General features: G+C 30.3%; 1 protein-coding gene across 1 annotated transcript; it reads left to right on the plus strand.

Moving 5' to 3' along the window:
* The first annotated feature begins 9434 nt into the window (after positions 1 to 9434).
* LOC106345059 (polycomb group protein FERTILIZATION-INDEPENDENT ENDOSPERM-like) lies at positions 9435 to 18307 on the plus strand. Its single transcript, XM_013784324.1, has 14 exons — positions 9435 to 9459; positions 9704 to 9741; positions 16090 to 16155; positions 16312 to 16431; positions 16572 to 16652; positions 16750 to 16842; positions 16967 to 17042; positions 17128 to 17207; positions 17287 to 17358; positions 17433 to 17492; positions 17590 to 17686; positions 17779 to 17842; positions 17933 to 17992; positions 18115 to 18307. Exons 1-14 carry the CDS (start codon positions 9435 to 9437, stop codon positions 18173 to 18175), a joined length of 993 nt encoding a protein of 330 aa, XP_013639778.1. The 3' UTR covers positions 18176 to 18307.
* Positions 18308 to 26446: the final 8139 nt, after the last annotated feature.

The following is a 26446-nucleotide window of genomic DNA, read 5'->3' on the forward strand; positions in this document are numbered from 1 at the left end:
TAAAAACTGTGCAACCAATCATATTTGATAATCTATTTTGTAATTGGTTGAATAACATTAATTTATAGTTAAAACTAATATTTTCTAGACAAAACAATGATTTTCTTAATACTAGGGTCGGCCCGCCCTACGGGCGGGATATTAGTTAATTTGATATTCACTAAATGCTTGAGTTGAAATTTGTTTTAAGATTCAAGAATTTAGTTATCTGTTATGTGTTACTTATTAGTATGCGGTGGTATAGCTGTTTTTCGATTATTCTTGCTTTTGTATTGTATCAAATTAACTAATTGTCCAACTCATACTTATAGATGTACAAATGTGGATTTGTGATAAAGTTTGATGACAATACTGTTTTTTTTTTAATTCTTATTCATAGTGGAGTGTGCATGTGTCAGAAAGAGGCCAATATCAACTTTTATGTTTTTGCGTATGAATTATAAATATATATATTATTTTGTATAATGCATACTTGCTCTACAACATTTGCTTGTAGACTAAAAAAACTATTTTCTATATTTTTAAAAGAGAAAATATTTAGTCTAGAATATAACATGGATATATGTATTGACTATACATAAAAGTTGAGTGTTATTTTAAAATGACATATGTATAGAGGTTTTTCAACCATTACTTCACTGACACAAAATATTTATAACTGCAAATACCTTCTTTTAAAAGCAAAACTAATAAAAGCGTGTACAACAAATGTATTTTGATATATATTATATGCATCAAATTATAAAGACTGGAAACATTGCAAAACTGTTTGGAGCAAAGCTTTTAACTTCATAATTCTCATCTTGACGTCAGTTCAGTGCCGACCCTGCCCACAAACAGAAGAAGCATGGACTTCCAGCCAACACGATAATAAGTATTTTTGCGGTCACATATTTATAAAAAGTGAATTTAGCCTAGTGGTTCTAAGAAAAATTACCAGTGCTGGAGGTGTTGGGTTCAATTACCCCTGACAGCTTTTTGTTTTATTTTGGCCCCAAATATAAAATGGGACACGTGTCACTCCCATAACGCACGACTTGATGACGTGGCATCACGAGAGGGAGACGAACATATTTTTATATATTTTCTTAATATGTGTGTTTTTACCTAAACATTAAATGTTAAATATGCATGATAGAAATAATTAGAATAAATTAAAAAAATTATGAGGTTTTATCATTAAATGTGATAATGGTATACTGTCATATATTTAGTTTTGAAATTAAATGTCGATGTTTACTAACGAAAATGCCATATTTCTATGAGCAAATTTTTGATAATTAAAAAAAGACAAATTGTACAAGAGGTGTCTTTCCAACACCATCACCATGGCAGATCTCCGATCTTCAGTTCACTTCTCCCTTGAGATAAGTATTATTTATCATGTTTGATATAGATTATAGTCAACTAAAATTTTACTATGCGAATTAATCTATTTAAATTCTAGTCAATATATAGAGATGACTAATCATGTGATAAAAGTTAGTGATTGAGAAAAATAATATAGGAGTATTATTTATTTCTTAATATAATAAATATAAGATAAGTCATAGTTCTATATTAGTATATTTTATTACCATTTTATATGTAGGTTTTAAGTTTAAAGCTTGATCTTAAAAGATCTATTAGTTTTGAAAAAAAGGAAAAAAAAATTTGGTTACCAAAATGTGATTGCATAAAGCTCATTAAGTATTATGCATCTAAATTTTACAAGACCCGAAGTTTGTAACTATATCTCAACTATGTTGGATGTTTTAATGATGCATATATTTGACACAAATAATGTTATTCAGCAGACACATTTCAAGAAAAAAGATTAAGAAAATTTATACTTGTATCTTGTCTCCTTGAGACTCAGAAAAAGGATGAGCTATTGATGTAAGGTCAAGACCAAAAAGTTTCTTTCAGAACTCATATTCTCACTTGAAGTTGAGAAAATAAAGATGGTAATAAAAAAAAGATATGATTTAATCATCTAAAGATGAAAACAAAAAAAAATTATTGTGAATACAATACAAAGTAGTAAAACCTTATAGAATGTTTAATACGAGGATATATATGAATGCTTCTGAAGAGTACATAATATTACTATACATAAGAATGCAATTTAAAACCCTTATTGCATTATATTCTTATAAGTCTCAAAAGTTAGAAGGCTCTGAGAAAGAATACATGATCCATATAGGGTATGTTGTTGATTCAAAAACGAGATTCATTCGAGATTGATAAACTTGTAGTAGTATCATCTCGAGGGAAAGAGTTAAAGAATCTCACATTTTATATTAAGTGAAACATCTAGAAGATTATGTTTTGCTAAGCTGAGATTGATGAATCCTTCATAAAGTAAATCCATATAAATCTGAGACAAATTATACTGACACTAAGCGAAAGAAATGTTAAATTCATTTTAAATCAAAAATATTTCTCAAAAAGTATAGTCGAGAAAGTGCATACAACTCTTAATGTATTATACTACACAATGATTAGAAAATGGAGATAAATGAAATAGTAAACCAAAAGTTTACCAAAAGTGTAATGTTTGGCAAATCGGTTATGCCATCCCGGTTTAGTAAAGATGCGATAGATAATCATATGGACATTCGTTGAAGAACCAGAAGATTCTTACGAATGATTTGCTATATGCTGCTTACTTACAAGGCAATGCAAGAATATGGTTTTCACCCGTCAAATAGATTTGGATTCTATTTATACAAGGAGTTGTTTGTGGGCTTGATCACCCACTGGTGGACTGATCATCCACCATATGCATCGACAAGAAGGTTGTATGTATCCTTGTCATACATCTGCAACCTGATGTTTGCGAGAGTAGTTAATAATACTGGTGAATTCACAAGCCTTTGATGATTACTTTATACATGTGGGGATACATTATGAACATCTTGTAGCTCATGTTCATATGTAAGATGCAGCAGCATTGATTCACATAATGCCAAAGAGTAATTAAGAATTCTCTCCATCAAACTGGTTTTGGGTCAGGAACCAAAGATCTCCATCTAAATTTTTTGGATAAGTTGTAGTTGCTCCACCACACCCCATAAGAATTTGGACTGCTAGAAGCAGTAAATGCTAGTTCTCGAGAACATTACCGAGCGAGTATATTGAGCATATAAAAGAAAGAAAAAGTATTGGTCATGAAGTACCATGATATTGAAAATTTACTGATCTCTTTCATGATTGAAAGATGTGATTTCATATGACAAGAAGGATAGTCATACTTGTAACTTTCACAAGAAGCAAAAGAATAACTCGTATGTATAAGTATGCATAATGTGAATGTTTAGAAAATTTGTGCATGGATTTCAAATAGACCAAGATATGACATTTTGTGTGAAAGAGAGGCTATGGACTACAATCCTAATGGTCTAAGAGATTATCTGAAAATTAATCGAACGAGTTTATTCAATGAGAATATGTTTATATCTATTCCTAAAAGGATGATATATATGATGAGAATACATCTCCCGAAGATGATGCTTCCAGTGGAGGATATGATGATGTGCGTAGTTGTACTCTTTTTCCTTATCATGGTTTTGTCTCATTGGGTTTTCCATGTCAAGGTTTTAACGAGGCAACATCTTATGATACCTTGAGAGGTTTTCCATTTGCATCTTATAATTCTCAAAGAACACGCAAATGATAGATACCTTGAGAGGAATATTATCACTTAAGTGATAAAGATATATCAATCTTCTAATGTATTTTTGAGACTAGGAGAAGGAGAAGAGAATGATCAAGGTCAATCATACTTGAAGAAGAATAAGAGATGAAAGCATTCCATTCGTGTAACAGAATCAAAGGTCGAAAGTTTTCCAATCAAATGAGACCTTGTAGATGGAATTAAAATATGAAATTGGTGTCAAGAGAAAGATCTTTAAGTCTATTTTCATCTCCAATTTGAATCAAGTCATTTAGTGAGGAGTGTCAAATCTGCCAAGAGAAGTGAACCGGTCCAACCCCAAGAAGAAGAAGTTAATTCATCACATTGGATTGTGTCCTATCAGATATCTCAAGTTATATTTTCATCAGGGGGAGTAAATGCGCGCTGCACTCTTTTTCCCTTAACCATGGTTTTTTCCACTAGGTTTCCTGGTAAGATTTTTAATGAGGCAGCATCTTATGCGCTTTAGGAAATAGTTTTGTACAATGGACATCGAATGGGGAGTGTTATGAATAGTTATGTAGATGTCCATCATAGGTCCAAAAGCCCATGTTCTAGAAGGTTCCTAAACCCTAACTTGTATCTTATATATATGTGTATACCACATTACCTATGAAATAATAAGATTAATCAATCTCCTATTTTTCTCGATTCACAACAATTGTCAGGTTATATTATGTTTTTAAAATAAAAATAATAGTAGTTACAAAAAAAAAATTAAAAGAGTTTTTAACGTCGTCAGCAAAACCTTAAATCCTAAACCCTAAATCATAAACCCTAAATTCTAAACCCTAAACCCTTGGGTAAACTCTAAACCCTTGGGTAAATCTTAAACTCTAAATCAAAAACACTACACACTAAAACACTAAACCCTAAACCCTAAATCATAAATCCTAGAACTCTAAACCCTAAACCTTGAGTGTATTAGTGTTTAGTGTCTCTGATTCAGAGTTTAAGATTTATCCAATGGTTTAGAGTTTACCCAAGGATTTAGGATTTAAGGATTATGATTTAGGGTTTAATGTTTTGCTGACGACGTTAAAATTTTTTTTTAAAATATTTTTTTTCTACAACTATTACTATTTTTATTTATTTATTTTTTACTTTTTTATTTTAAAACATAATATAACTTAACAATATTTTGATTCATTTTTTAAAAGATATCAAATATAAAATAGCACAGTCCTATTGGTTGGTGAACCTAGAGGTTCATCCTAGGAGGTGAACCCAAGAATAAGTTTTCTTAAATACCTTATTTTTAACTTCACTTAATTATTGAAAAACAAAATTATAATAAACATAAACATTGAACAAAACCTTTCTTAGGCACTTAAACCACTTTAAAGTATGGCCTGGTTTATTAATTACTAGTGGTATGTCCGCCCTACGGGCGGGTTGTTTACCATTTTTTCTATTGATATATAAATTAGTTTAAGCCTGCTTGGTCTATTTGGAACGTTTACGAATTTCGTTGCCTTATTGCATGTTTCGTAATAATGGGGTACATTTGTTTTTTTTTTGTAGTTGCAGTTTAGTTCCTAACCTAAGCAGTAGTGATTTGTTTTTCTAAAAATAGTTAATGAACCGAAACGTTAGAATTGAATTTGGTAGCGTTAAAACTTTTTAAAAAATAGTAGGTATGCATTACGTATTTAGCAGTTTTTGTGTGTTTAAAATTTTCTTAGAAGATGATTAAAAAAAAACAGTTTTTATCTATGAATATATTGGCCGAGTAAAGATCATATAATTATATATGTAAGGGTATATATAATTATAATTAGATTTTCGATTTCAGATTCTAGTAATGCTTAAGGGAAAGTTTTGTTGGCCTGAAATTATTTTAATGTAATTCAAAAGACATGTTTTGTGTACTACTATATTCACACTCACTGGAAACAAAACTCAACTCATGGGTCCTGATCCACATGAGGTCGTTAGATAGAAGACAAAAACCTAACACCATAGTCTGTTTTGACACATTTTTAGCAGTAGTTTGATCAGTAACCAAGTTGAAAGATCTATCTCCAAGTATTTCTTCATATTCAAGGAAGTAATCCTAGAAACTATATATTTCATTCTTAACATTAAAAAGAGGGGCAGTACACAAAGATTACAACAAAACATATAACAAAACATGTTGTCCAAAAACAAACATGTCTCACCCAAATGCATTCAGATTAAAACGTGATCAAACTTGAGGAAGTATGAAGCCTCACTAACACAATTTGTTGCAAACCAATGACGACATAGCCCACGCTTCATAAAAAATCATTGTAGACCAAGAACTTTGTTCACTAACATATATTGAGAAAGAAGGAAGTGAGTGAGGAAAGGCAATGTCCCTGAAGCTCCAAGCTCAGCGTTCCTCTTGTTGATAATGTTACGTATATGTAGAGGCTAACCCTCATTATAAGAAGATTTACTGTACTGTACACCAGCATATTTTGCTTCGTGTAAACAAATTAATCAGGTAAAAATGATCTTATGTGAAGTTTCAGTTCTCAATGTTGAGTCAGCCAAATGATCTTATCATCTGCACAATAGATTATTGTTGCTAAACAGATCAAAGATACCAACATATAAAAAATATTACATGGACAATAAAAAATTTCACATCCTTAGACGATAATATGTTAATCCAAGTGCGTGGAGAAAAAAAAACACTTGGATTAAAAAGTTTCCGTGCGGGAGTAAAAATTGTGTGTGAGGAGTGATATGTGTCTTAAAGTGTAATAAAGAAGTGGAAATGTGACTCAAAGTGTAAATGTTTCATAAATAAAACGTATCCACTTGTTGCATCAAAAACTGTAGGTAGAAGTGAGTTTTCTTCAGTTACACGTGCCTTAGAACTACTCAGAAAACAGTTGTCTTTGTGCTTTGAAATCTTCTTAGGAGATGATAGAAAAACAGTTTTATCTATGAATATGTTGGCCGAGTAAAGATCATATAAATATATATTAAGTGCAGGGTGAAAATATGATTTATTTCATTGGTATATGGAAGCCAAAATGAATTATATAACATAAACCATAACAAAGAGGGACAAATATTGTAATGTTTCCTCGACACCTCTCTTTGTTACTAAGAATCCGCATAGAACTACTCAGCATGAGTATTGTCATTGCATTTGATTCCCTCATCTATGCTTGTTTGATATATGTGCTTCGATTTTCCCTTTGATTTTCTTTCATGTTTTTTATATTAAGTAACGCATGGGATATTGTTTTTTTGGTTATATAAAATGGTCATTTTGTTCTGGGAATTGCTTGTTAATTGTTGGCGACACAATGGAAGAGGAATCTTTTTGACAGAAATCACTACTTTTCTTTCACAAAAAGATGTAGAAAACAGAGAAAGAAAATAAAAGATTGTGGTTAAGTTTGACGACACATGCGTTTGCCGATTTCTTTAGGTTTTGATATATTTTTCTTTTGTTCACTGAGCAACCAAAACTGCGAAAAATATCAGTCAGTGGTCGTAACTGCAGTGTTACTGAAACGGACATGGCCGATATCTATTTAAGGATTGTTAGTTCATGGTTATGTTGTTAAGCAATTTATAGATTTATTAAGCCAAGCCTTTTGTAACACTTAGGTGTGTGGTGAATATGTTATAATGACATTCTTGCTTCAACGCTGAATTTTATTATATAAGATGCATATTTTTATTTATTTTTAGGTTTGTTTAAAATATTTATGACAGTTTAGTGGTTTTCCAGGGAGCACACAAAATATATGTTAATTTAAAATAGAAATTTTCATTTATTGGAAGATTTTATTATTTATATGTAACTTTTTATTCGTAAATTCATTAAGTGGAACACATGACATAAGATACTCATCAAATTTAAAACAAAAAGTAACATAAGACAAATAATGAACCAAACGAAAGTCGGTCAACATAGCAAACCGAAAAGTAAAGGAAACTAACAAACAAACAACTCTTCTTTCAGTACAACAAAACTCATGTTTGTTCTACGTATTTAGTATCTCAAACACTAAAAGATTTCATACTGCAGTGCGACTCTATAAACCTAATCAGGTCCAAATCATACCCATTCCTTGAAGTTTCTTGCTTAGCAGGTCTAGACTCCATTTCCCTTCGTTCTCTCGCTTCCTCTTCCTCCCTAGATACGTGTCTGCTGAAGACGTAGAATGACACCCTGCCACTTGAGCTTCCTGCTCCACCCAATTAGCTACCATGTCACATCTAAACAGATAGAGAGTAGCAATGTCTTTACCATGAGATATTTAAGCCGTTTGACCATGCCGTACAAGCCCACGACACAACGGAGTAGCTAATCATGGTACTCTTTTGAATGAAAACGCATGAGACCAAACGCTTATTAATTTCCTACTACAACATCTGTGTGCCAACGAATTGAAAGTAATATCATTTAGTCACAAGCTAGAATGATGCAAAGATAATAATATGTTACTGAAACCCATCGAGTTAATACCAATCCAGTGTTTTTTTTAAACTAAGCACACCATATAAGCTTCGCGAGGGAAAAGTTGAAAACGTTAGGCTACAAAACATTACTAATAATTGATAATTGATATTCAAACCTGCCGAAGAAAAACAGTAATTGATAATAAAGATTATAACTATATATCCAATGGTAGTGAGACTTTTTCTTTCTTCGGTGCCCGTAAACCAGTAAGAGGTGCATGTAAACAAGCAAGAGAAACCATTATCAGATCATCATCATAAAGTGACAAATATATAGAGATAGAGATGGAACATCCACATTGGTCAGAGTAGCGGTGGTAGAATGGAAGTAGCAGGAAAACAAAAATCAAAAGAGAACATTTTGTAAATAGTAATAAAAGAAATAAAGAGGCTGTGGCGTTTTTGAATGACAGCAAATCGATTTGTTGATTTAGAGAAGATGTCTTGGTTTTATACCAGAACGTTTTCTCACAAAGAGAAGAGACTGATTTTGTGTGTGGAAGTTTAATATAAAGGTACATGTTCATCAAGGAGATAGTACCTGGTGAGAGGTGGCCATGAAGTCTGGACTTTCGAGAGAATGTGTTCCTCATGTTTATTCAGTGAATCTAACAGCGACAAGAGCATCACAAAACAATGAGCTCATAAAGTGAGCATTCATTCAAAAGGTGTTTGAATGTGTTAAGTCTATGATAATTGATTGAGGACTGAATGAGCGTTGCCTAAAAAGGGAAATAATGAATCAGTTATCAAAAACATGAAAAGGTCGAAATCCTAAACTAATAATTGTAAGCAACAGAAGACATACCTTCACATCTATAAGGAACATGTCAACTCCCATCATCTCCCCATCTTTCTTGACATTCCGGTTTTCCTAAAATCGCAGGAGTCTGGTGTGAACCATCTGCTTGCAACGGCTGGCCTTACGCTCCAAGAAATGAACTTGAGAAGACGCCACAGTCGAAATGAATAGGATTTCGTCTCTGTTTTGGTTTGTATATATATGCATCCGCAAGACTAAATGAGAAATTAAAGAAGAATTGGAGACGATGTAGTAGTGTAATGAGATAACGTTATTGATTGACATTTCAGGTGAGCCTAACGTGATTGGGAAGATGAAAGGGAAGCGCAAGCGTGGCCGCCTCCGTCGAAGTGAAGACCTAATGCAACGAAAGAGTAACTCTAACGTGGGCCTGAAAAATCGGGCAAATAAAAGTTACGCAGCCAAAATCACTTGCGTTTTTCACAAACAACTCATTTTAAAGGAGCAGCTGACGTGGCAAAAAAAGCTCATACTTCCCAGATGACGTGGACGCATAAGGAGGGAGGTAAGTCAACTTTATTATATAAGATTTTTACAAGAATATAATAATAGTTACTGAATGTGTTTGTTGCAAGTGGCCTCGTTGGTATTTGAGCATGGGTCAGTGCTCTCACCGACCACGGAACACGAGCACATACACAAACTCCAGAAGATAATAATAACTTTTTTTATCAAAAAAAAGTTACTACATATATAAGATTGGATCAATTGTTATAACAAAAGATGATAGTAACAATTGGTTTTGAAAGCAAACGTGTTTGTTGCAAGTGGCTCGTTTGGTAATGGAGCATGGGTCAGTGTTCCCATTGACCAGCGATCGAGCACACACACACCAAACAAAAAGAAAAAAAAAAAAAAAATGATTCTTGCTAACCGAGTATCCTGACCCCATCAAGGTGGTCCAGACTAGAGACCGAAGTGAGCATGGACGCTGCCAGGACGTCACCATGTGGCTCACCGAGTAACGGTCTTCGGTCTCGGGTTCTGCAGCCTACATGTAAATTTTCGCAGTGGCCAAAGCTCGAACCTAGATACGGACACTTTAGCCGGAGCTCCTATACCACTACAACAAAGTAACTTGGTTACGATTCTTCTTCTTAAATACCTTTTTCTTTTGTTTAATTTTCTTTATCCACTCTATAAATGATTCTTCATGTAAGTAAGTATATATGTTGAATTTGGTGGTAGGCATTTTAAAGAATTGAATAGGTTTTGATATTTTTAGCACTTCCAATGAAGCTTGAATAATTCTCTTCACTCGGTTTCCATTCATCCAATTGAATACCAAAGCTATTTTAAAATAAATGATAGTTTTAATACAACTATTTTGCAAACACTTGCATATTGCTTTTGTATTCATTAAAAAATTAATGCCAGTAACATCATTTGCTAAATAGAGTTAATGGAACATTATTTTTCATAAAAACTGCAAACTCACAAAACTTATTCAGAACATTGATATCATTTGCCTAACAGTCATTTTCCCTCATTTCATTTATTAGTGATCAAATACAAATACAACAATCAATCAATCACTAATTAACTTTTGATCTCCTTTTTTCCTCCTTACTAAACTTTATCCCACGAGCACTTCATACAGTCCGTAACACGTTTACCAATTAAATTAATTTCAATAATTTATATTGCATTCTCTCCGTTTCATAAAATTATATATTTTAGAAAAAAAATTGTTTCAAAAAATCTATTTTTTACATTTTCAATACATATTTTATTAACTACTTGCAAATTTCAAAAAACTTAAACATATTTATTGGATTTTTATTGGCTTAAAATTAAAGGAAAAAAAATTATTACAAAAAATTATTCACATTTAATGTATTTTATTATTTTGAAATTAAAGGAAAACTAAAATATATATTATTTTGAAAAGAGAGAGTAGGTTCAAGCCGCGAAATAAATATTCAAATCTGATTAATTAATTGGATTTTTTTTAGATTAGTTAATGACCCCTTTGCCACATAGGAGTGTCAACTGTCAACTGCGTTGCAGCGTAATTAATATTCACCAATCTGGATCATTTCACCAATTTCCATTTCAGCTAGCTAATAAGGACTATATGTTTTGACCATAAAAGTTGAAAGTTTGACGTCAATTTCTATAATATCAAGTAAAAAATTACGTGTCATGTCTAAATATGGTCTACTTGAATATTTTAATATGGTCTACTTGAATATTTTATTATTTTAATAAAAGATTCTAAATAATTAAAAGGATCTAGGTCTATATATTTCCTAGGACAAAAACTATACTATGTAAAAGGCGATGGTAACCTGGTGGAGGTGGTTATTGAAGATCTTGAGAAAAATCGTATATCAATTGATTTTGGATTCGAGTCATGAAAAAGACTAAGTTGCCATTTGTTTAATCAAGCGATGTGAAACTATGCTTTATTTAGAAAAGTTCAGGATTTAGATCACTCGCCGGTCTCAGCCCAGTAGAAAATTATATAGATTTCAGCTCAATTACTGACACCAACTGTTAGAAACTAATGTTATGTAGTTTTATATTTTTTGAAAGATAGGTAATCTTGTTAACAGGTTTGAACGTGTGGTCTTCAAAATATCTTCTAGATAATCCGGTAATTTTAATTATTAAATTAATTCATAACTGGTATCTGACTATTTATTAATAATATTTAGTGGTAATAGAGATAGTTTTCTACTATAAACACTAGGTAATAAACTCATTTTATAAAAAATAAATAAGCCACACATTTATATTTAAAAAAAAAAAAATTATTATAAAACTTGTTTACAATTGCTATGGAAGAAATATATGTGTTACGAAAGTATCTTTCATACAATTATATTTCTTTATTGATAATACTAAAAATATACTTTGTTTTCTAGATTCAGTTGTAACAACATTACAAATATGTTTACAAATATGTCCATACTAAATAAGATATATGACTTATTAGTCGTTTAGTTAAATTATTTTGAGATCTCGAATACAACTGGATATTTGAAACTAATTAAAAAAACAAACATATTTTAATCTAATCATTTATTATATTAATAAGATAATTTATAACAACAAGTTCTATATTCATGATTTGTTTGAAACCATGTAAGACGTATGTGGTCAAAAACACAATTACATGGCAATTTTAATAGATCTTATTTGTTAACATATTATTCTTTGCATATCATACACACATTTTTTTCTTCTCTTCTTCGTTATTTGTATTTTTTATAAAAAAAAAAAAATATTTCCAAAAAATTACATGCTTACAAATTAAGAAGCAAATATTGTTATAATATTATACAAATTGAAAGAATGTCAGTTGTTTGTCTGTCCCAAATAGCTTTTTTTTATAACCGTATTGTGATCTCAAATGCTTTCTAGGCCCAAAGACTAATCACCACGAAACCCGCAGAATCCACATTTTTTTACCACTTAAAACGCTCCGGATGGCCAAGGAAAATCGAACCCAAAACGGTACTTAAATATCATAACGGAAATATCATGGACTTAAATGTAAATAATTGTGCTATGATTTTAACGGTTAATATTTATCGGACTCAATTAGTTTAGAAGTAATAAGAATAATATCCTTAAAATATTTATATGCTTCAACTCCAATTTCTCAATCACATAATGAGTAATAGAAGTTATATTTATTTATGGATTCATTTTCCCCAATAAAATCTACAACTTTTGAATGTAAATGAACTTAGTAATTGTATTGCAATAAAATAAAATGTAATTTCATTCAACACATTAACTGTGAATTAAAAAATTTCTACATAATTAAAGTTATTAACCAATTTAAAAATCTATAGTGTTTGTTGTTAAATTATGTAAAAATATAATAAATACTAAATGTGTTTGTAACGATTGTAACATCAGTTACAAAGTTAAAAATCATTCTTGTTTTTTTAACAAATTTAATAGATCAGTGACAATGTTGAACCAAATTTATATTTTATTATTGTGATCGTCATATTTGGTATAACTAATCTATAGTTTCAAATTCTTTACTTCAATTGTTAAAACTATTTACTAAAATATCATACCTAATATCTTTTGGTAGTCTTAAAGTTAATAGTCTGAAACTTTTGAGATCAAATAAAAGCATTTACAGACTCTATCATATTTTTCAAAAAGATAAATATAATGTTACAAACCTATCTGCAACATTTTCAGTTATGATAATTTCTATTGCAACATGTTAGTACATTTAATTTCATTAAATATTTTAAGGGAAATCTTTTAAAATATTTTTTTTTAAATATATACTAATTTCCTTCAGTTAAGTCTTTGAAATTATTCAACTTATTTATTTTCGCGTGTTTTGAATCAAATATTTTCATAATTATTATTTGTACTATTTCAAATTGGTGTGAGCAAAAAGTTATAATTGTTCAAACATAACTGCAATGTTTTTAATTTTTGTATTTTTAAATGTTAGTATAATTAAATCGGTTTAAGGTTTTAAAAGATGTCATTATTAATGAGTCTAAAACATGTTTCAATTTACTTAAGCCAATAAAGATATAAAATATTAAATTTTATCTGAAATATAAGTTAAACTTAAAAGATAATAATTTTTTTTTAAAGAATACTCATTTACAACATTTTTAGAATTCCTTAAAACGGCATCTATTGAACATAAAAAAAAATCATTAATTACATATATATACTGGTGTCACCGATCGGAGGGTATAATACATAAATCTAATAAAAATGGTAATTTAGTTCCAAGTCTCCGGCCAATACTCGCTGCACGACTTAGTCCAATCAAGTAAAAAAAATATTGGAAGCGATGACGTGCAATTAAATAAGTTCTTTCTACTTGATACATCTGACTCTTGCAAAAGTTAAGTGATATATACTGTATAATGGAAATTTTGAGAAATTGTAAACACATACCACGAAGATCAAAATAATACTGTTGGTGGTGGTGATTTTCGTAAACTCTTTTGCACAAAATTTAGAATTAAAGTAATCAGTTGATGAAATGAAAGGTTACCGAAAATTAGTTACATATATAGTTGATGAAGATGGCAATTTAAGCGTTGCATTTGTTTGCGGAAGAGATGCGACTGCTACCTCATGATCTGAATGGGTGCTTTGTGTTGATAAAAAAAAAAAGAGTGGGTGCTTTTTAGCGTTAAAAACTGTCGTTCTTTTTTTTTTCTCCTTTTCTGTAACAACAATTTTATTGAATCAGAGCGTAAAAGGTGAATCAAATGTTACGGTTGGTGTTGTGTTCCTTTGTTGATCGTAAATATTGTGAACATTTCCAAATTTGGAACCCAGGGATCTTTGCCTCTGCAACAAAGGTTCACATGAGAATTAGATGGTTACCGACAGTTATTTACAATCTCCATAAGAAGACAAAAACATTATGCGTCACTAACCAAACATTCAATTCATGATCAATGAACTATCGCAGCCAATCGGTTTAGCGATGCGTCTCATTTGGGATTTCGGTGGAAGACATACATGGTTAACATCCATGTATCATCAGCATAGAAGGATTTTGATAAATTCATGAAAATTTTATTTTGAGAAATGCTTGGACATAAACTATTTATAGATTTTCAAAGATCTATTTGAATAGTCACATCTTTTCAGTTTAATATTGTTTTTTTTTTTGAAATGATACTTAAATGAATAATCACAACTTTTCAATTTTAGTAGTCACATCTTTTCAATTAAAATATAGTTATTTTGAAAAGATAGTTATACGAATAGTCACAACTTTTCAATTTAAAAGTTATTTAAAATGATACTATTAAAAAAATATTTTGAATAAATACATAATTTTAAAACAGTTTAATTTCAAAATACAACTTTATTATAAAAAAAACACCTTAGCTATTTTAAAATTCAAAATTTTCTTTTCCAATAGAAAAATATGACCATTTACACTAACTAATACACAACTCTTGAAACAAATAGTTGTACAAAGACACTTTTGGAATATTTAACTTCATTAGGAAACTAATATATCATTTTAAATGAAAACACACAACTTTTAAAGTTGATACATTTTAGAGTTGATTATTGGAAACACACATATAAATGGACAATTTAAAATGTTACATAACCTTTCAATTTAGTTGGAATTCACAACTTTTAGAATTAATTGGGATTGCTATTATTAGTAGATATATTAATTTCGGTAAGCCTGTAATTGTCCGAGAGGCTAGTTGTTGAATGGGACTTGTTAACAAGATTATATTTCAAGGACTGGTTGTAGCACATACGTACAAACACTTGTTGTTGAATGAGACTTGTTAACAAGAATATCTTTCAAGCAGGCCCGGTCCTGTAAAAAAAAAAAAATTTTAAAGACTGGAAGCATATTAAAATAAAAGGCTCACATTGAAGCTTGAACTTGGCACCCTTAAAAAGAACAACAGATACTTAACCATCTGACCTACTGATAGCAATTGAAAAAATGGCTGAAATTTTTCTCTTGATATTAAAGGCTGGAAGCAGATGCTTCTGCCGCTTCTGTCTAGGGCCGCTACTGCTTTCAAGGAATGGTTGTTGCACATACGTACAAAGACTTGTTGTTGCATGAGACTTGTTAACAATAATTATTTTTAAATTTAATCAACTGAAAATAATATCTGTACAATTGTATGAGTCAAATTCTACTTTTATTGATGCATGTTATATATTAGTGCTGCATGTTTTAGGTAACATTTTAATGATGCATGTTTTTAAAATCTCTATTATTAAAACTATGCACGTAAAGATAACTTATGAGTTTTCTTGGTTGATTAAATTACATTATGTCCAAATCTATTTAAGGATATTTCATTAAAATAACTGAAAAAGATAAATAATAAAATAGAAAGTATAAATTCATTGAAGCATATTTCATTAATTTAACTGAAAAGATAAGTAATAAATTAGGTAGTTTTATTCGTTTTAGGATATTTCATAAATACAACTGAAAAAAACAAGCAAAAAAATATGGAGTTTAATTAATGAAGTAAGAACATTTTCAAATGGGTACTTCTCTTTTAATAATATAGATTCAAGTGACTTCATTACCTTATAAACTTGATAGCTCTATCTTTCTTTCTTTTATACTTTTACTGAGCTGAGTCATGAATCTCATTACTGCCCTTGGTTATCTCTTATTATGTAGATTAATATGTGCATTTGTCTTGAAGATGGTGACATATCTCCATTGCATTCCTACACTGATGAAGATGTAAGCAGCTCTCTCTTTCTATATATATATATATATATATATTTTTTTTTTTTTTTTTTTAACACACTCTATATATATATATTATAAAGTTTCCATGAAATAAAAAGCAGCAAAGTTTCATTGATGCTATATATGTCTATGTGCTTTGGTGATCAGGAGGAGTCATTTTACACTGCAAGCTGGGCGTGTGACGTTGAAAGAAACCCATTTGTTGTGGCTGGAGGATTTAACGGCAGAATCCGAGTCATTAACGTCAATGATAAAATGGTTCATAAGGTATTATTGCATTTTATTTATATCAGCTTTAGACCGACATAAAGAGTTAAAGAATGTTAAGAGTTAAAGGATGTTATTTGTATCCCACTAGCAAGTGATTCGATTTCTTTCTTGTGTAATCTGTGCTCGCACGTACGCAGACCCTTGTGGGCCATGAAGGTCCAGTGAATGAAATTAGGACACATCCTATGAAACCTCAACTTGTGCTTTCTGCTAGCAAGGTATATATGCACCTCTTGGCTTTTTCTTTTTTTTGGTACTGATGTTCATTTTATTTGGATTGAGGATTAAGAGCTCTTACGATTTTGATTGGATCAGGATGGATCTGTTCGATTGTGGAATATTGAAACTGGGATTTGTATTCTGGTATTTGCTGGAACTGGAGGTCATCGATCCGAAGTTCTAAGTGTGGTAAGCCAATATGGTTTTTAAACAGTGGATGTGAAAGAAAACAATAATCTAATTCAGTTTTATGTCACTTGATATAATAAATGTAGACACTTCAGTCTAACCATCTTATCTTATAAATCTGTAGGACTTTCATCCCTCTGATATGACTCGTTTTGTTAGTTGTGATATGGAAGCCACTACTAAGATATGGTCAATGACAGGTATGAGTAAAACCAAGCACACTTGAAAGGAACTTCCTTTCTCTTTCAGTTTGTATGATCTCTATTATTCTTTGGCTGCCTTCAGAGTCTTGGAAGTATGTTGAAATGTCATTCACATGGAAGGATGATCAAAAAACATTCCCAACACAAGTTGTACAATTCCCTGTAAGTATTTTTCTGTTTCTTCGTCCTTGTAACAACGAGTGACACACATGTCTTGTTGTAACATTACTTCTATGTGCAGGTATTTACAGCTTCAGATCGTTCAAATTTACTAAACTGTAACCGTTGGTATGGTGATAACATTTTTTCAAAGGTTAGCCCAGGAGTCAATAATGGATAAGATAAAAACCGAAAGGCTAATCTTGTGTTCTATATATCTGGTTTCAGGGTGACGCGTGTGACATCAGGTTGTGGCTACCACAACTTAAAGAGAATTCTCCTGGAGAGGTTAGGATCTCATTTCAACTCTATACGACAAATTAAGTGATTCAGTTAATTAAGAATTGTTACAGATTAAAGTTTTTTTGTGTTGCTGTTTTTGCAGGGTGATTTTTATGTTAGACTTGTATACGCTATTCCAGATAGTTATCACCGGATTATTAAGTTTTCTTGCGACCTCTCTATAAAATTTGTTTCAATAGGTGTGTGAGATCAGAAAGCTATAATCTATACATTTAAACTATACTTGAAACTTTTCTTGTGAAACATTCTTGTTTGGTTGGTTGGTCATCAGGGAATGATAAAGGCGACATTTATGTCTGGGATTTAAAGAGTTTCCCTCCTGTTTTGGTTACAGTGTAAGTACACAGTATCTTTAAATACAAATGAATAAGCTTCACTTTGGTGTCTTTGTTGTATTCTTGACATGACTCTCTGTTGCTATACAGGTTATCACACTATAAATCAAAGTCTCTGATCAGGCAAACCGCTATGTCCACTGATGGAACGTATGTTCATCTTCTCTCACACCAATATATCATTATTTTAATAATCAGTTGTTACTTACTTTAAACAAAAATGCAAAGCATTTGATTCCTGACACACTCCGTTTCTTTCCATGGCATTGTAGCACAATTCTTGCTACCTCCGAGGACGGGACCTTATGGCGTTGGGACGTGGAGAGGCACTAGAAGAAGATGTGCTGGCTGCTTTTCAGAAGTACATAAGGAATAAGGAATAATGATAAGATACAGGTCAGACGATCTTGGAAAGCTGTCAGCTGGTACTGTGAGTATTTAAGTTGTCTATAAGCAAGAGTATAGGGGAGAGATATCAATGATTTGATCATGTGGTTGTAAAGAGAGAAGAGTCTCTCGTGTGGAAGGCTTTCTTTGTAATCCTTGTTTTGAATTAATAATAGAAAAATAATCTTCTCTTAAATAACAACTTCTTATCAATACGTCACAATCTATGTAACACAAGCCTAGTCTTTGTAGGAATTGATAGATTAGGAGACTTAAAGATATGCATTGGTGCAAAAGTGGACTATGGTGTTCTTATCAATACGTTACAATCTACATAATACAAGCCTAGTCTTTGTAGCAACTGATGGATTAGGAGTCTTAAGATATGCATTGCTACGAATGCGGACTATCTATCTATCTAGCACATATTGCGATTCCCTGAGACCTGAAGATGCTTATTTATGCCTCATTAACTTCACTTCGGTAACCAAACGTTTTTCCAAGGGAACAACAACAACGGGTTCAAGTACGACACTACACACAACAACAACAAAGCTGCGCATAACAACAGTAGCAGCCACAGGTTTCAGCTTGTGTTTGATTCTCCACAGTTCGATATGGCCTCATTCGATTACAGAGATGATATGTCAATGCCGGGAGTAGTAGAAGATGGATGGTATGCAGCAGAAGCAGCAAAATGTATCCATATGGTTCTAAGTTTTGGGGAATAGATTTCATCTTCTGGTTTATTTTTTTTATCTTTGGTGTTCTTACATTCTCTCTACAATGTAATATTTTGTGGGTCTGTCTCTCTGTCTCCTCGCTGGTACTGTGTTTGTAAGGGAGTCTCTGAAACTCTCTGTTACTGTGTGTGTCTTGGTCTCGGCTGGTGAAAAACTCTCTCATCATCAGCTTCTTTTAGTTTACACACCCCATACTTGGGGGACGAACATAATGTAAGTTTTCATTTATACTATTAAAACAAAATACCTACTAGAATTTTGCCCATAATTTCATTCTATAATTACAATTTTATGTCATTGAAATAATATTATAATATTAATGATGAGATCCATTTAAAATCTTTAAAATAAGGAAAATAAAAATAGAAAAAAAACAGACCAGACCCACCTAAAAATTTATCGCTGGAAAAAAAGGAAACAAATGGATCAACCTATAATTAGTGTTCGCTGGAAAAAGAAAAATTAACATACTCAATATTCACCTCTACTAATTAAATCAATAAATATAAACAATAGAAAAACTATAATATTCAATCCGTCTAATTAAAATGATGAATACAAATATAATCTAATCTAACTTACGGTTATTTGTTTCATCGTATCTCGGTTTCTCTCTTCAATAAAATCGTCGGAAGAGTTCCAAAAATTATCAAGAAACCTTAAAAAAAACTTTACTTTCTTTTATTTTTTGGGAAACAGTTACAAAATCATATTTAATAGCTGCAAACCCATTTTTGACCCACGAAATCCGTTTGTATAAAATAATTTTGTATTTTCAGTATGCATTAAAAAGCCCAATATCTTTTTAAGTTTATAGGTTACATTTAATAAAAATTACTAAATGAGCATAAATACATCTTTTTTCTATCATGTCCAACATATAAGTATATTTTTAAATACATAAAAATCAAAAAAATTGTAAATAGATTAGATTATCTTATATAAAATATATAATCTTATAATTAACAAATTTGTACCAAAATTTGAAAAAGAAACAAATCCCGCGATTTCAAAATCTAGTATTATATATAATATAATAATAGATTTCATCTCTCTTTATTTTGTGTTCTTACTTTCACTCTACAATGTAATTTTTTTTCTGAGTCCGTCTCTCTGTCTATTCGCTTATAATGTGTTTGTAAGGAGTCTCCGAAATACCCTCTTTTTAACCACTTATTTTTTAACCACTTAATTATTGAAAGTTAAAATTGAAATACACAAAAAGACAACCTTTGTTAAGCACTAAAACCACTTTGAAATTTGGCCTGGTGAATTAAATATTTTTTACAAGAATATGTTAACTGTTACTGAATGTGTTTGTTGCAAGTGGGTCGTTGGTACATGAACATGGCTGCATGGGTCAGAGCTCCCACCGACCATGGAACACGAGCACACTCAAAAACTCCAAAAGAAAAGAAAAAATTAGTTACTCCAGATATAAATTGGATTGAGTTTTATTATATTGACTGGGTGATTGTGGTCCGGCGGTAAGGAGGCGGGACCGGAACACTAACACGTTTCAGGTTCGATCTACTTGTTGTACGAAACTAAGTCACACTTATCCTGATCACTTAACACGGATATAAGTCCATTTTTTTAGGATCTATTTGAATGCCCGGAAAGAAAATCTATCCGTGGATTGCATTTTCTCTTGGAGATTTGTCTAGGCTTCTCCATGGGCCTAAGATACTCCAGATTAACAATTCTACTTGGAAGGCATACGTGTTTGTTGCCAGTGGCTCTTTTGGTAATGGAGCATGGATCAGTGCTTCTATTGACCGGTGATCGAGCCCACACACCAAACAAAAAGAAAATAAAAAAGACAAATATATGATTCTTCAATTAAGGTATTCTTAAATACCGTTTTTTCTTTTGCTTAACATTTTCATTTTCATTATTCCCATCTTTTAATTGTTTTATCAACTCTATAGAAAAGAGACAATTCAACGTATAGTAGAAACTCAATAAAGAAAAAATAAATTAATAAACACTATAAATTAATAATTTTTTTGGTTCCGAGTTGGACCGGTTCAAAAAACTAATACTCCATCTGTTTTTAAAAGATACATATTCTAGACTTTTCACATATATTAAGAAAACTCATTAAATATGCATTGTTTTTTGTGAATAACAATTTTTCATAACTTTTAGCCAATAGAAATTTAATAAACACCATTAATTTTTTTGAAACTTACAATTTTTCATAAACTCATACATTGAAAAAGTAAAAAATGTATCTTTTTGAAACAAATTTTTTTTCCAGAACATACATCTTTTAGGAACGGAGGGAGTAGTTTTTTAGAAAGTCTTATGTAAATATGTGATCCTATTAAAATCATAAATTAATAAACTATTTATATATATATTTTATATAAGTACAAACTAAATATTATATTATTGGTTTTGTATTCATAATGACATTATTCTATTTTTCTAAAAATTTTAATATATTTTGAAACATTTAGTAAAATTATATCGAAAACCATATTTGAATTTTATGAAACATAAAAATATACACCAAATAATATAATAAAAAATAAAAGTCTAATTTCTGAAATTAAATTAATGTACATATGGTAAAATAAATTATTTTCTTATTTAATAAATAAAAATAGAAAAATAAAAATAAAATCTAAAAAAGAAAACTTTTTGTAAATCAATTATTTTGGCTATTTGGCTATTTGGCTAGTTTCTAGAAGTACATAAGGAATAATGATAAGAGACAGGCCAGAGGATCCGGGATAACTGTGATCTGGTACTGTGAGTATTTAATTAGTCTATAAGCAAGAGTCTAGGGGAGAGATATCAATGATTTGATCAAGTGGTTGTAAAGAGAGTAGAGTCTCTCGTGTTGAAAGGTCTCTTTGTAATCCTTGTTTTGAATCAATAAAAACATTATCTTCTCTCTCTTAAATCACAACTTATCAATACGTTACAATCTATGTAACACAAGCCTAGTCTTTGTAGCTAGGAATTGATGGATTAGGAGTCTTGAGATATGCATTGTTTCAAAAGCGGACTATCTATCTAGCCAGGCCGGCTTAACCATTTCATAGGCATTGAGGCAATTTTTCAAAATAGGTCCTTAACTCTTAAAATATTTTTTATTCTTATCAAAATTGTATATTTTTCAAAAATATGAAACCAAATGCTTAAAATATTATATGCTCACGTAAGGGATTAAAAGTGATTAGAGTCGTATTAAAACAATTTCACAGAAAATGTTTTTATACCATCAGATTTCAAATTTGTATTAGCACTTGTTTTCAAAATTTTGTTAAATGTTCAGCATGATACAATCTATTTGTCAAGTACTAGAAAGAAGAGACACACATTTCGGAATAAATTTTGATCTGTCTAAAATAAAAAAACCTAATTACTATAAGTTCTTAAAGAAGTCGACAGAAAAAGTTTTTAAAAAAATAAAATAATATTAAAAATATAGAGCATCTATACTATTAATTGCGAATTAATTTTTCGCATTCGAGCTCTCACGTTAAAAGTTAGGAACGAATTTAAATTATTTTGATTAGATAATTGAATAAATTAATAATAATAAGAATCATCCAAAATCTAAAAACATATTTTAAAATAAAAATATAAGGGTTTTTTTCAAATAAGACCTAAAATTTCATATCAAACACAAAAATAACCTATGTTTTTTTATTGAAACTTTCTTTTTCTCCATTCACCTTAAAAGTTCGAGTTATTCACAAAAATGCCATTACATTTTTTTTTCCTTTTCTTCGAAAATGAATTTTTTACCTATCATCCTCATCTTTCCCAAGTATTTACAATATTGTCTTTGCTATCAATACACTAACCACATGAACAACCAATTTGAAGCTTTTAATGCACCAAAGTTTCAATTTTTACTTTTTATATCTCATTACTTATACACACAAATCACATTTCTTTCACTCTCTCTTCAAATTCATTAAAAAAAAAACCAAGATTTTGATTCCAAGCTTTGTAAGGTTCATAAAGACATTGAAACTCATGATTCGTGGTCATTAACGACTTGGTAGCTTTTGTAGTAAAGTTTTAGATGCTTGGAAAAGCTAAGCAAGTCATCCCACACGTTCAAGGTATGAAATCGTTTTTTCTCAGATCTGTTTAGCGAAGACTTTCAGAAGACTTCACTAGATGTGTTTTCCATCAAGAATACTTTCCTAGAAATCCTCTAACTTTCCTTTATTAAGAAAAAAAACTGAAAAATCCCATAGAAGACTTCTCGAGAAGTCTTCTCGGATAAACATGTTAGTTTTGCAATTGACCGAAATTTGTCAGAAAATTGACTTTTTATAGAAGACTTCCCGGGAAGTCTTCTCATGAAAAACTTCTATAGAAGTCTTCTAAAAGTTTTGCCGAAGTCTTCTCACTGTCGCAAGAAGTCTGTGTGGATTACTTTTGTAATTAAAAAATAATAGTAAAACATAAATTTTATTATGGATTTTGGTCAAACCTTTGGAAAAGTCAAATATAGTCAAAAGTATCTCAGGTAGACTTCTTACAATATTGAGAAAAATTTTAGAAGACTTCTATAGAAGTCTTCCCCGAGAAATCTTCTATAAAAAGTCAAATTTCTGACTAACTTCGGTCAATTGCAAAACTAACATGTTTATCCGAGAAAACTTTTCAAGAAGTCTTCACTGGCATTTACGAGAATTTTTCAAATTCAAAAGTAAGTCAATATTTACAAAAGAAGACTTCTCAAGATTTCTTCTATAGAGTAGACTTCCTAAGAAGTCTTCATTCGTAAATTTACAATTGCAAAAAATGACCAAAATAAAATACTTCCATAGAAGTCTTCTACGTAAATGTTTTATAAACTCTCATTTTCTCTACAATTAAAATACCTTTTAATATTTTCTTATTAATTCATGTGTATTAGTCAATATTGGGGCTCCTGGATGAAATTCATAACTTATTTGGTGATTATTATGTGATTTCAAATATTTATGTTTACTAATGTTTCTAGCTAATCCGAGAAGTTTTCTAAGAGAGGACTTCTGGAGAAGTCTTCTATGTTAGATTTTATAGAGTGTTAAATAACTTCAGGGTATGTTTTTAACTTTCAAAAGTATTAAGTAACTTCAAGAATATCAAGTCATGTGGTTGAATGTGTTTTATTAGATCATAAGATATATTTTTTTTAACTTACATGAGATTTAAAATTTCAATTTTCACTAAAAATTCAAGTTTGATCTTTTGTGAATTTGACTAAGTTTTCTTGTGAAGTCTTTTCTCTTAATTATATTAAATTTGACTAAGTTTTTGTGTTATTGTGTTTTATTATGAGAGTAAAATGATTATAAAAAAAAATTTGTTATGTTGTATCAATAACTTCAATAATGTCAAGTACTTTTGGCAAAACATGAACATATTTACTAAATTCTTTTGACTAACATCTCTTCAAGTTTACAAAAGAATTTACAACTAAAATAGTACACCTGCAAATCATAAAACAGGGCATAAACAAAACTATTATGCATGGAACTAAATATCATTCTTCAACATAGATAAGTTTGGACTCCACTTGACATCATTACTTTGTACCATTTTGGGCAGAAGTATTCGGAAAAATACATTAGAAAGAAGTCTTCCAAGAGCTTTCCAAGAGTCCAAGAGTCTTCTGAGAAGCCTTCCAAAGTTTGACTCAGATCTGAAAAAAATCTGCGTATCCAAAAACAATCAAATGGCTTCAAAACACAGAAGTTTCAAAAATAATTTTTTATGCTAAAATAATAAACAAAACAATCACATTAGGTTGAATCTATAACTTTTTTGAATCTAATATATAAAACACACAAAATACGTATTCAAAATTTGTACCACTTTGGGGAGAAAACTTCAGAAGACTTCCTGAAAACTTTGTGGGACGTCTTCTAGCAAAAAAATGCATTAGAAAACTTCCTAAGAAGTATTCCGAGAGTCTTCCAAGAGTTTTCCAAAGTATGATTTAGATCTAAAAAATTTACACATTTAAAAACATTCAATTGGCTTCAAAACAGAGAAAGCTTCAAAAATATTTTTGTATGCTGAATAATAATGAAAACAGTCACATTAGGTTGAATCTATAACTTTTTAGAATCTAATATATAAAACACACAAAATACATATCCAAAATTTATACCACTTTGGGCAGAAGACTACGAAGTCTTCTAGCATAAAATGCATTAGAAGACTTGCCTAGAAGTCTTGCGAGGAGTCTTCTGAGAGTCTTCTGAGAAGTCTTTCAAAGTCTGTCTCGTATCTGAAAATTCTGAAAATTCAAAAACATTCAAATAACTTGAAAACAGAGAAAAACTTCAAAAATATAATTTTATGCTTAAATAATAAACAAAACAGTCACATTAGGTTGAATCTATTGCTTTTTAGAATCTAATATATAAAACACACAATAATACACAAAATTTATAAATCTACCTTTGAAAGAGTGAAATATGAGAACCATGTAATGAAAATTCTGCAAAAAGATGATAAATTAGTGAGAATACGTAAGAAAAAATGAGAAATAAATTTAAAGTTTGGTGTTTTGATGTTCAAAGAGATTAGAGAGAGGTTTGAGAGTTTAAGAGTGAGAAACATTATATTTTTGTTACAGCCATTTGAGAGGAATAAATAAAATGTGTAAAAAAAATTTATATATTGAGACCAAAATTTCAATTACGTTAAATATTTTCGATACAGAAGACTTCTGAAAGACTTCGCTTTACGAGGAAAACTTAATTTCAACTAAAGTTTAGGCGGGAATATGCTAGAAGATTTCTTGAAATCTTCCAAACCATAACTTAATCAAATAACTACCTAAATAGCAAATAACAATTCATTAAGGTTAAAATCAACTTATAAAATGTTTAACATACACAAAACTAAACACATGTAGATCAATTTTTTTAAAGAAAAATTTAAGATTTCAAAATCTAATTCTAAACACAAACAATACTATAACATATGTTACTAAACCCTAAACCAAAATTTTCTCGGAGTTTTCCAGACCTTATAATCAAATAAATAAGCAAAAACACTTTCTTAAACTTAAAAGATACTTAGAAAGTGTTTAAATCAAGTTATTAGATAGTCGCTAAACACACATAGGTCAAACTAAAAAAAATGAAAAAGATAAAATTTCAAAATGAAACCCTAAAATACCAACAATATTATACCATTTGTTACCAAAACCTAAACCTAAACCAAATGCTATCGTGACTCAATCTACATTCACTCATCTATGTTAAAAATAATTCAATTTTAGTAAAACTAAATTTCCATCATTTAGAAATGTTTTTTAATACATGATTTCTACTTTTTTTTCTCTTTTAAAATATTTTTTTTATAAAATTTATTAATTACTTTTAAGATCTACAATATGAGAAGACTTCCCCTAGAAAACTTTTAGAAGAATTCGATTTAGGCGGAAAACCTAAATTCTTCTAAAATTTAGACGGGAACCCTAAATTCTACTAAGATT

Source organism: Brassica oleracea, chromosome C5, assembly GCF_000695525.1.
Source record: "Brassica oleracea var. oleracea cultivar TO1000 chromosome C5, BOL, whole genome shotgun sequence".
NCBI lineage: Eukaryota > Viridiplantae > Streptophyta > Magnoliopsida > Brassicales > Brassicaceae > Brassica > Brassica oleracea.

What these genes read in the sequence shown, in the direction of transcription:
- LOC106345059 (XM_013784324.1), top strand. Translation starts at nt 9,435, where the DNA reads ATGACGTGGACGCATAAGGAGGGAG. An exon ending in GTGATAACATTTTTTCAAAG is followed by an intron (nt 17,359 to 17,432) that starts GTTAGCCCAGGA and finishes ATCTGGTTTCAG; the next exon opens with GGTGACGCGTGTGACATCAG. An exon ending in CCTCCTGTTTTGGTTACAGT is followed by an intron (nt 17,843 to 17,932) that starts GTAAGTACACAG and finishes GTTGCTATACAG; the next exon opens with GTTATCACACTATAAATCAA.